Source organism: Hoplias malabaricus, chromosome 13, assembly GCF_029633855.1.
Source record: "Hoplias malabaricus isolate fHopMal1 chromosome 13, fHopMal1.hap1, whole genome shotgun sequence".
NCBI classification, from domain to species: Eukaryota; Metazoa; Chordata; class Actinopteri; order Characiformes; family Erythrinidae; genus Hoplias; species Hoplias malabaricus.
Genome location: NC_089812.1, coordinates 28,378,570 through 28,390,248, shown reverse-complemented (window position 1 = coordinate 28,390,248; position 11,679 = coordinate 28,378,570). Strand labels below are relative to the sequence as shown.

The window sequence follows — 11,679 nt, the reverse complement described above, 5'->3', positions numbered from 1 at the left end:
AACATCTGCAGCATGGTGAGGGGAAACAGCTTCCTGGTGATGAGACAGGAAGTAAAGTTGATACAGGAACACTGTCTATCTTCAGTAGCAAACATTATGTTGTGTGGCAGTCTGAAACATGCTTCCCAAAGATAAAAGACTGTTGGGTTGCTACTTTATTATTAGACAAACACATCATACACAAACACACTCATACAAGTATGAGTATTACTGACCAGTAGAGATATATAGAGAAAAACCTTTGCGTATTTTAAATATGAAAAAGGTAATGCACTGAACTGACTTCCATCATTTCCTGCATGATTATGTATTACTATAAACACATTCACTGCCAAATGTAAGCAAACTCTGACCCAAAAAAGACTGGGTGAAATATAAATGGAAATACTGGGCACTGATGTTATTGATGCCAAATAGCTTCTGGGTAAAATTACAAGCAACAGGTAGAATATTCAGTTCCAAGTACTTTGTGATAGTCATTTTATTTTCAGGGGATACTTTTGAACAAGAACAGAAATGTCTAGTCTTTGCACACCAAGCCATATGTCACATACTTGTTCCTGATATTTCAGGAAAAGTAATATTTCAGTAAAAGAATGCATTCATCAACTTCTAAATACTAGAGAATAACAGACTCATGGGTAATGACCTTTGTTTAGAAAAACAGCATCTGATATTACATCTGTTATATTCCACGCAACATTTAATGAGGAAAAAGCTTCAAAACGAGGACCACATATTTATATTCATCATCTGTAACCGCTTATCCAATTCAGGGTCACGGTGGGTCCAGAGCCTACCTGGAATCATTGGGCGCAAGGCAGGAATACACCCTGGAGGGGGCACCAGTCCTTCACGGGGCAACATAGACACACACACATTCACTCACACCTGTGGACACTTTTGAGTCGCCAATCCACCTGCAACATGTGTTTGTTTGGACTGTGGGAGGAAACCAGAGCACCTGGAGGAAACTCACGCAGACATGGGGAGAACACACCAACTCCTCACAGACAGTCACCTGGAGTGGGAATCGAACTCACAACCTCCAGGCCGCTGGAGCTGTGTGACTGCTGCGCCACCGTGTCGCCCACATATTTATATGAACAGAAAAATATATAATCTAATATAATTATTCCTTATTCATTCAGGAGAAAAAACTGCCATTCACAATTTTTCAGAATTATTTAATACTGATCAGAGGTATACACATTAAAAATGCCACAGAAAAAAGACTTTCTAAGGTTTTTAATTGATTCTTCTAACTCAGTTAAGAATGGGAAATCATTAGGATTCTGATCATCAATTTCCAAATCACTTTTCCATTGGTTAAATGATCTGCATTTCTAAGCATCATTAAAATGAATGAATTACAAATTGCTTTTCATTGCTCACACTGAAATCATGTTTTTACGGTCATTGTTAAACAGTACAATGAAATTTGACCTCTTTATTTAAACCATCATTGGCAGTGAAAACACACACACGCTAGTGATTAGGGGCAGTGAACACAGAATCCTAGGGCAGTGGGCATCTGTGCTCAGGGAGCATTTTGGGGCAATGTTCAATAGGCACTTCAGCTGTGGATATTCCTGCTGGTTGTGGGGATCACACTGGGACCTTCTGTTCCCTATGCTTCTCTTAACATTAGAACAAACCTGTCGTCCATTTAAAAAAAAAACAATAAATGAACACAGTAAATGCACAAATTGAATGAGAAAAAAAATCTTGAGTGATGTGATGCTGAGTCTGAAGGCAGGTAGTTACATCTTGCTAGGTCTGTACCATGATCCTCCCTGGAGTGATAAAACCTTACTATGCCCACTCAGTCAGTTCTTCCAGAGTGATTAAGATTTGCCATGCCTTTACTCCAAACTTCCTCAGCGCAGCTAAAACTCTGCTCTGTGACTTAACCATCTCACTGCTGCAGTAAATACCTCTTGAGCTTTTCTGAACCTTTCATTTGGAGTAAGAGAGGAGTGTTATGGAGTGGAGTTTACTGAGAAGGCTACAATATTCTAGGTCCAAAAACATGGAGGGTAGGTGAATTGGCTTCTCTAATAAAATGTCCTGGTGTGTGAGTGAATGAGTGTGTATGTGAATGAATGTCTGTTTGTGTGAGTAAATGTGTGTGTGCCCAGATATGGATTGGCACTCTGTCCTGGGTGAAATCCTAGTGCCCGATGCAGTCCTCCAGGTGGACGGTCGTTCCTGGTCGAGAGTACGCTGTGTAGATAGATAGATAGATAGATAGATAGATAGATAGATAGAGGTGATGCTGCAAAAGCAGACAAAATCCATGGTGACTGACACTATTAAAAACTTTGCAGTCATTTTTTCTTATGATCTGGCTTAGCTGATCTGGGATTGGATCATAGTCTTCTAGGTAGGTAGATAGATAGATAGATAGATAGATAGATAGATAGATACCAAAACTACTTAAGATATTGTTAAACCTCAATACTAATTATGAATGCAAGGACTGGTGAATATACATAAACATGAAAGTCATAAATCTCCCTTAGATTAATTAAATGTTGTTTATATGATACAGCCTTCATTTAAAATCAAAGGGAACACTGACATAAGAAGCAAATCTCCGAATCAGCCACAGCTGCAGTGTGTTTAAACCTAAATCATTATATTCTAAGAAAAGAAACATTTGCATGATAGTACAACAGCAGTGTTCAGTGGAAAACACTAAGGCTTATGACAGAAATGTCATTGTATATGATCATAACAGTCAACCCACGAAGAGTCAGCCATGAAAAGTCTGTGTGGTCTGTTTCCTGTAGTTACTCTTACAGCTGATTTGAAATGAAGGATTGTATGCATTCTTAATGTGTGGTGATGTGTTTACTGCAACCATACTCTGAGTGACATGCAGTACCGCTTGGCTGATTGAGGTCACACTGAAGAAACATACAAATATAAATGATGTCCATGTGCAAAAGCACTCGCAATTAAGCCAAAATTCCTCAGAAACAGTCAGCGTAGAACAACAGACTCTGTAACAAAAGGGCATAAATCCACAGTCCAGAGACAAGTGAGTGACGCATATCAACTTCCACTAATGTCTGAGTCAGAGCAGGTGAATGAACTCATTTATATACTTTCCTTACACTACTTAAAAAACAAAAGCATCTTGGTTGAATGACAAATTTGAAAGCCGAGGAACAGCAGTCTATGACACAAAGTAGACTTGATTTAAAGAGCCCATATCATTATATTTCTTGTGTTTTACCCTGATGTCCACTTGGAGACAACTGCACTGGTGTGGTTTTACGTTCTAAGTATGTTAAGTCCCTGATCATTTACCTTCTTTATATATTTAAATCCCCCTACTCAGGTTCACAAAACCCCACAAACATATTTAGACATGGGATCATTGGATAGTGGACTTCAGTGAAAAATAATACACAAGAAAATGAAAGATACAGGCCCTTTAATGCTTATCCTCTAGACCAGGGGTCACGAATAGGTGAGCTGCAGTCCAGGTCCGGACCCAGACACTGTCCTATTCAGTCATAGACCTGATAAACTTTACAAAAGAGCGTTTGTTTGAAGTAGTGTGACTCTTCTAATTATTACGGTTCAGGTTTAGCGCTCCAGGAAACTCGTAGACTAATTGCATTCGTTTCTGCATATCACACGTGACTAGAATAAGTGACACACAGGGCAGGGCTCCAGACACCGCTGTCCTGGCCCCACTAAGAATAGCCTAAGGTCATGATAAAAGGTCTTTCGGGACACTTTCGGGACAACAGTGTTGTGAGAGGTAAAACATTTTTAAGGAATTTTAAAAGTAGGGTTTCAATTACTGGTTGAAATTCTCATAACACTGAACATGGATATTATTTACGGATTTATGCTGCATTCAAGTGGGGTTTAAACGAGTTTCCCACCAGGAGGCACCATATGAAACACTCTCTGAAGTCAGACACATTGAAATTTTCAATGCAGCACAAACTGCCCGAGTTGTGACGTAAACAGTTTTCAACATGGTGGAACAGTCCATCAGCAGTAAAACATCAAATGATAATGTACTAATTGTGCATAATTCTAAGAGTAATGTTGGTTTTAAACACGTACAATGAACACATATGTTGTTCTGCTATATTTATGTTCAAAAACACAGAAAGGGTAGAAAGGCTAAATCTAACATTACACAAAAAACACATGAACGGAGTCGGAGCCGGAAGAACGAGTTGAACCAAAAGTCCTGTCCTTCTGCACAAAGAGCCAAACAGCTTGATGTTGCCGGATAAAGTCTCACCCTTCAGCATTAAGAGCCAATCAGATTGCTGCTTATGGGAAAGCAGTAAAGTCAACTGCACTTACAAATGTCATTAGGTACTTTATTTAAAATATGTGTTTATTTTTCAACATCATTGTTTTATTTGTAAATTTTATTGAAATGAGAAAAGGACATTTTATTGATAATTTATTTATTTATAATATAAGGAGTATTTATTATTTAGAATTATGAATGAATGTTGTTGAATTAAATCGAAATGTAATTGAAAATGTAATTTGATTTGATATTCAGTGGTTAACTACATAAAATTCTGCTATAATTATAAGGCAACTTTAATGTAGAGGATAAGGCACTGATCATAATGCAGGTTATACATTAAATTCTGGACTTTTTTCTAACTGGACCTTAATAATAATGTTCATTTTAATTTATTACCCCTGTTCAAGGGTGTTGTCTGCTTGCTCTCAGTGTAACTGCACAGTCCTGTGACTGGTGGCACTGTTCCACCACAAGCACAATGGCCCAGTGTGACAGAAGTAATGTATTTTCTTGATTTGTATATGTGTGTATACAGTTCCCAGTGTGATACACTACATTAACACAACTACTGCCAACGTACAGACATTGAAAGAGTTGATGAACTTCAATCATGTGTGAATAAAATACACATTTGAAAGGAGTAAATTTAATGTGTTGTGTTTTTCAGAGCAGTGAGGATCCAGGTTCCGGATCAGATGTGAGTGTTGTGAGTGTTGCTCTGAGGCCTTGTGGCCTGTTTGGATGGAGCCGTGAGGAAAACATGTCTGAATTCTTTGATCCAGTCTCTGGGTCCAGTCCAGCGAGGATAGAGCAGCAGATCATACAGCAACCAGGCCAGCACCGCCCCAACACACGGCCCTGCCCAATACACCTGCACCAAGAGCACACACTACACTTCACACACTGATCCTTTAAGTACACACTGCAAAATGCAGCAACCTAAAATCACATTGGTTACATGCATCTGAACACTTTAAGACTTTAGGTGATAAACTACACCAGTGAGGCTCTTGGTTGCTATACTCACTGTCCATGGTGCACTTTGTAGTTCTACAATTACAGACTATAGTCCATCTGTTGCTCTGCATACTTTGTTAGCCTCATTTTACCTTATTCCTCAGTGGTCAGGACACCATGGGGTGGTGGTGTATTGCGCTGGTTCATGTGTTTTAGACACATCGGTTCTGCTGTTTCTGATATACTATTCAGACATAACATTAAAACCACCTGCCTAAACTATATATTGATGCTATAAAAAACTTCGTAGATTAAGGAGGGCCAAAGGTCAATGTTTGTGGTGAGCCGAGGACCACCTTTTTGAAAGCTCTGCTTTATTCATTCATTCATTCATTCATTCATTCAGTGTCGGTAACCCCATATCCAGCTCAGGGTCGCGGTGGGTCCAGAGCCTACCCAGAATCATTGAGCGCAAAGCAGGAATACACACTGAAGGGGGCGCCAGTCCTTCACAGAGCGACACACACTCATTCGGCTCTGCTCTAATGTAATGTAAATGTCCTTATTATCAAAATATTTTTTTTGCTGATTATTTTTCTACATATGACAGAAACCAAGGCCATGGGCCAATTACTCACCCAGTGGTTTTTAAAGTTCAGTGTCAGCACAGCAGGACCAAATGAGCGGGCAGGGTTCATTCCACAGCCTGTGAACCCAATCTGCTCAAAGTAAAAGAAAATGAGAGACATAAAAAGAAAGAAATTAACTGAGTCCATTTTCCCGCTGTTAAAAAGACAAACCTTATATATGTCAGTCAGTGTTTCGGCTGTCTACAAGTATCAGCAGTTCACAATGTTGCACTTATATAGAACCTTTCTAGACAATCAACTTTGCTCAGAACGCCATTCCATTCAACACTCAAGCCACACACACACTGGTGAGAAGCAGCAGCCAAAAGCATACAGCGTACTCTCGGCCAGGAACGACCGTCCACATTGAAGGCGCTAGGGCTTCACCCAGGACAGAGCGCCAATCCGTATCTGGGCCCATACACATTCACTCAGAAATACAGACATTCATTCACACACCAGGGCAGTTATTACAGAAGCCAATTCACCTAACCTTCATGTTTTTGGACTGGACTGGAGACCCTGGAGGATACCCACGCAGACACAGGGAGAATATGGGAACCCAGATAGGACTTGAACCCAAGATCCCAGCGTTGGGAGGCGAACGTGCTAACCACCAAGCCACTGTGCCACCCGAATCTGATGTGTCGGACAGTGCTGATGTTTTGACGGGTTTAACCACAATCCAATCCAACTGTGTGTTTGGCAAAACCTGACTGCAAACAATTTTTAATGTGTTTTAAAATATGTCATATGTATGTATTCATTATGGCACATATTGATGTCTTCACACTTATCAACAATACCACACCCAACCCCCTACACACACACGCACACAAAACTCACCTCTTACTTGTGTTCTGATATACCTGCACTGTGCATGTGTGTACACCAATCAGCCAAAAGCATTAAAAATACCTCCATTCAACAGTCAATATCTATTTTATTAATTCCACTGTAGTTCTGTAATATCAGCCCATCTGTCACTCTGCATGCTTTATTAATCCTCTTTTGCTTAGTTCTACAATGGTCAGGACCCCCCACAGCAGGTATTACTATGGGTGGTGGGTCATTCTCAGCACTGCACTGATGTGGCTGTGGTTTGTTAGTGTTGCTGGAGTTTTTAAACACTGTGTCCACTCAGTGGCCACACTACATCTAATTTGTCGCACCCATTTATCGATCCAAAGACAGAGACATTAGCTCATGTGTTGCAGCACAGTTTGTGTTAGTCGTCCTCTTGTTCTTCATCTGTGGTCACTGGTTAAATTTACCATGCTCAAATAACATTGTTCAAATCTGAACACACTGCCACTACATCAGCGCTGAGGATGATTCAACACCCAAATAATACCTGCTCAGTTGTGGTCCTCTGGGAGTCCTAACCTATGAGGAACAGGGTAAAATGGGCTTCAAAATCACTGTAAAAGTCCCATCACACAAAAAGATGGGAAAATTATTATAGAAAAAAGGAGGTTATTAATTAGCAACATTATGGCTGAACTGTGTATGTGATTAATTTACCATTGGTGACTAAAGTTTTTCTCGTTCTGGCTCTATCTAGAAATCCATCCAGCAATCTGTCTCCATAGCCATGAAAGCACAGCAAAGAATGTTCTTCCTCAGACCATCCTCACATCATCCATAATCATCAGGTTTGGCTCCCCTGCCTCATGAGAACGAGCCAAACTCCAGCGAATAATCATGACAGCAGAGAGGATCATTGCTTGTAGCCTGCCAACACTTCATCTTCTTCTACAACAGCAGAGTGATGAAGCACACTGGCAAAATTACAGCTGACCCCTCTCCTTCTGGACATCACCTTTTCCAGCCACATCCCTCATGACCATCAAAACCAGGACAACCTGACATGCCAACAGCTTCTTCCCCACAGTTTCAGAGATCACTAACTACAGTGGACACCTTGTAGTTTAAACTTTGAACTTGAACCTCCAGCTTCTTTGCAGTATTATAATCACTCCTTTGTATAATGCATAATTGCACAAATGTACAACCATATTTACATTACTGTATATACAAGTTTTATATATATATTTATTTATTTATTACTCTTACTGCAATGAGGTGTCCCAGAGTGACAGACAGGCCCAGCACTGCGGGGGTCAGTGGGGGGATCGTTGACTTGGGATGAGTGACGGCAAGCACACAGAGCACCAGCTGAAAAGTCACAGCCATCTCTACTGAGAAGCCCTGATACAGCTGCACTCCTGAGGTCAGCTGAGGGAGAGAGAGAGAGAGAGAGAGAGAGAGAGAGAGAGATTTGCTTTATTTTTCATCAACACACACTTAATAGTCTCTTCAGTCACGTCAACTCAATTTTCCGAGACATTCCTCCCACTCATTTGGCAGGTAACTGCTTCTCCTTTCCCTCTCTGTCAGAGGCCTAGTTTTATTCACTCAAGAACATGCTCATTTTTTCCCCACACTTTTCCAGTCTGCCATCTTTTCTCACCTCCTCAAAGCCTCGCTCCCTCTAGTAATTTGACAGCCGCCGCCTCTTTTTCCCCCATCTCCACCTGTCTATCTCAATCACCTGTTTTACCCTCTCGCACACTGCACACCTTCACCCTCCTCTCCTTACTTTTGGCAAGACCACCATTTTCCTCTCCTCCAGCCTGACCTCGCTCTCTTCTCTCATCCACTCACTGATCGATAGGTCGTAAACAGAGCACAGTTCTTTCAGAAAGGAGACTTCTTTAAGTAGCAGCTGGGGAATATTATCAGCACCAGGTTCACTAGGAATATTCTATCATCTCTAGTGTTAACAGCAATTTTTTCTGTGGTAGGTTACGTTCTCTTAGTTCTCTTGATAAACAATTGTCCATCCATCCATTCATTCATTCTTTTCCTACAACTGAACAGGTAATGTCACTGTAACCAGTCTGGTGTCATGGGGCTGTGGGTTTAAACCTTGCCTTGCGTCACTGTCTGTGAGGAGTTGTGAGGGGTGTGTTCTCCCCTTGTCTGCTTAGGTTTCCCTTGGGTGTTTGGATTTCCTCAAAAACAGATATGGTTTGTTCAAAATTGTCTAGATTTGCGCTTGTGTGATATCCTGGGATGGTCTTCCGGCCTTCGTATTGTCTAATCCTACCTTGAGCCCAGTGATTCTCGGTAGGCTCCAGTCCCAGTGTGACCTTGAATTGGATGAAACAGTTGCAGAAAATGAATGAAAGAATTTCTGTAACCGTTTCATCCTGATGAAGGTCATCTGTGTGTCCATGTGGAAAATCAGGTGCAAAGCTGGAACACACACTGAACATGTTGCCAGTCCGTTACAAGACAAACGTGTAGCTGATGTTTTATATACATCATCAGTCTGAAAGTTTGTGAAATGTCATTTAGAAAATGCAGCTACTGTGAATTCAACACAGACACAGACAATTTATCTGAGTAAACATCTTGTGTAATCCCCATAGACAACTTAAAATGAAGTGGGCTGCTCTCAAGCAGCTGCACATGAGCTTAATATCACAATGTTCAATAGAGAACTGCAGAACATCATTTTTAGAGCAGAGGTCTTCAAATCCAGAAGTTTGATCCAGGTTCTAGAGCCATACTAGTCAGCCATTAGTCAGCCACTAGTCAGCCCATTTAAACATTTAAAATGAGTTTGGTATGAGAAACAAACCACCCATGCGTCAGTACACTGTAAACTGGTGTACTTTTACAGGTAAATTACAGTAAACTACTGTTTTCTTGCTGTGAACTGAAAAACATTATGGGTATATTTGCTGTAAATATATCACCCCCATTTGAGCAATTCCTAATTGCAGTAACTGCAAATAGCAATGGATACTGGGAGATTAGCTGTTAGCATAAGCACACTGTTAGCATAAGGAGTTTTACTTCTGTTTGCATCTTAATTTTTACTCAAAAGTTGTTCATCACTATTCCTCTTGTTTTTTGCAACAATACAGAATATAAACAATATTTTACTGAGTTTTGTGGAGGTAATTGGAGGTGCAAATCTGACAAACTGTGGCATTGCTGTTTAAGTAGGCTGTTTTAGGGGTATTTGTACAAGTCCATTTATATTGATGAGCCTGAATGAATGAATGAATGAATGAATGAATAAATACATAAATAAATAAATAGTTAGATTTATAGATAAATATAGTTTTTTTACTTGCTAACTAAGAACAACATGGTCGAATGCAATCAAATATTCACTTAAAGATTCCAGCTTCTAATTGTATGCTCTCCCTGAGGAACCAAAGCTGCAACTGCACCTTAATAGGCTTAAATTCACAAGAACTTCTGGAAGACTAGGTGTCCACAAATGTTTGGCCATATAGTGCACATACATCTCCACAGCCTCTCACCTCATTGATTCCCAAATTGCTCCTCAGTGGGGCAGGAGCTATGACCAGCAGCAGGCCACATGCAGTGAGTGCTCCCAGCAGCTGTGCCCCAATATAGAAGACTGCCTTCCATGGGCTTACCCTGAGTCCCCCAACCAGAGCCAAAGTCACGGCTGGATTCAGATGCACCCCATCCAGGCACACGCAGGCGAGGGCAACAGAGGCTCCAAAAGCCAAAGATACATGAAGAGGATCTGGGACACACTGGTGTAGTGGTTCCATTGTCACCAGAGGGTCTGCAGTAAACGTATCCCATGACTGAGAACCCAAATGTGGCCACAGCACCACAGAAGCAAGGCTGGTGAAGAGGAAAAGGGTGGTTCCTACAAACTCACGGAAAACCTCTCGCAAAGTGGAGATAGAACACATGTCTTTCAGGATGAGGCCAAAGGTGGACCACAGCTTCATGATATTTTTTTTCTCCTTTTTTTGGCGGGGAGTCTGTCTCGTTTGCTGAAGATTGTGTAGTAGAACTTTAAAGCGCAAATCTCTGTGAGCTACGGATTCTCAAACTGTGCCAGAGCTACAACATCGCAAGCTTATAAAGCCCTCTGAGCTGGTGACGCTTTTGATACTGACAGTAAGTTTCCTCCTTTTTTTCCAAGCAGCAGATCTTTCCGGCAACGTGGGAGAAAGGCAACATTGTAAATGGGTGCTAAACGGAGGTGGAGAAGATGGTAATCCAGTCAGCGCATGTTTCACATCTCAAGCAGTCAAACCCCTCTCTGTATGCTAAATGTCGAACCAGGTGTCCCATTTCCTCGTCCCCGTTTCTCTGTCCCTATCAGCGACCGGCATCCTTATCAGGTTTTCATCACCGACTGGGCCAGTGGAGAGGGTCCCCTACTAATTCACTGCCATTATCAAAGAGCACTCTCTCTCTTTTCTGGTTAGATAATGAGGCTTGGGAAGGATTAAGAGGTGTCAAACATCTAATGTTCACTTTACTAGCTTGGACTGAAAAAGACAAGATCCCACGAGGCGATAAAGTTGTGAGTGGAGCCATAGTTGGTATAACACTTCAGATCGGGTTGGACAGATAACGTGTTGGACTAGGAAAGACGATGAATAGAGCAATGGAGCTGAACGCTGGAGAAAAAACACTCAGGCACATGACTCAGTTGCCGGCTGCACATTCTGCAAATGCCATGGGATAATTACAGGCTTTGGCTGCAAAATGAGCTGATATTTAACAAGTGACTCAAAACCAAATTAACGGTCAAAAAAATCAAGCTCATCAGGCTCCTATGACGAAAAGAAATTCCCCGAACATCACACTATGAACTATCTTTTACACATTCTTAACAAGGATGAGAATAATTAGTAATTTATAAAAATACTCAAACAAATTTGCCTTTATTTTATTAGCTTACTTGTCATTAATGGCTTCATCCTGACTAAGGTCACAGTGGGA

The 11,679-nt window shown here is 41.0% G+C and overlaps 1 protein-coding gene across 1 annotated transcript; it reads right to left on the bottom strand.

Moving 5' to 3' along the window:
- Positions 1–1,208: 1,208 nt before the first annotated feature.
- Positions 1,209–10,767, bottom strand: LOC136665083 (aquaporin-5). Its single transcript, XM_066642643.1, has 4 exons — positions 10,227–10,767; positions 7,960–8,121; positions 5,893–5,973; positions 1,209–5,168 (listed from the first exon to the last, which is right to left on the bottom strand). Exons 1-4 carry the CDS (start codon positions 10,671–10,673, stop codon positions 4,989–4,991), a joined length of 870 nt encoding a protein of 289 aa, XP_066498740.1. The 5' UTR covers positions 10,674–10,767; the 3' UTR covers positions 1,209–4,988.
- Positions 10,768–11,679: the final 912 nt, after the last annotated feature.

Bases quoted from the DNA above. Each gene is read 5' to 3' on its own strand.
- LOC136665083 (XM_066642643.1), bottom strand. From the start codon at position 10,673: ATGAAGCTGTGGTCCACCTTTGGCCTCATCCTGAAAGACATGTGTTCT. The intron at 5,974-7,959 runs GTAAGAGTAATA...TACTTTGAGCAG, and splicing joins CTCTGGGACACCTCATTGCA to ATTGGGTTCACAGGCTGTGG. The intron at 5,169-5,892 runs GTGAGTAATTGG...CTCTTGGTGCAG, and splicing joins TGAACTTTAAAAACCACTGG to GTGTATTGGGCAGGGCCGTG.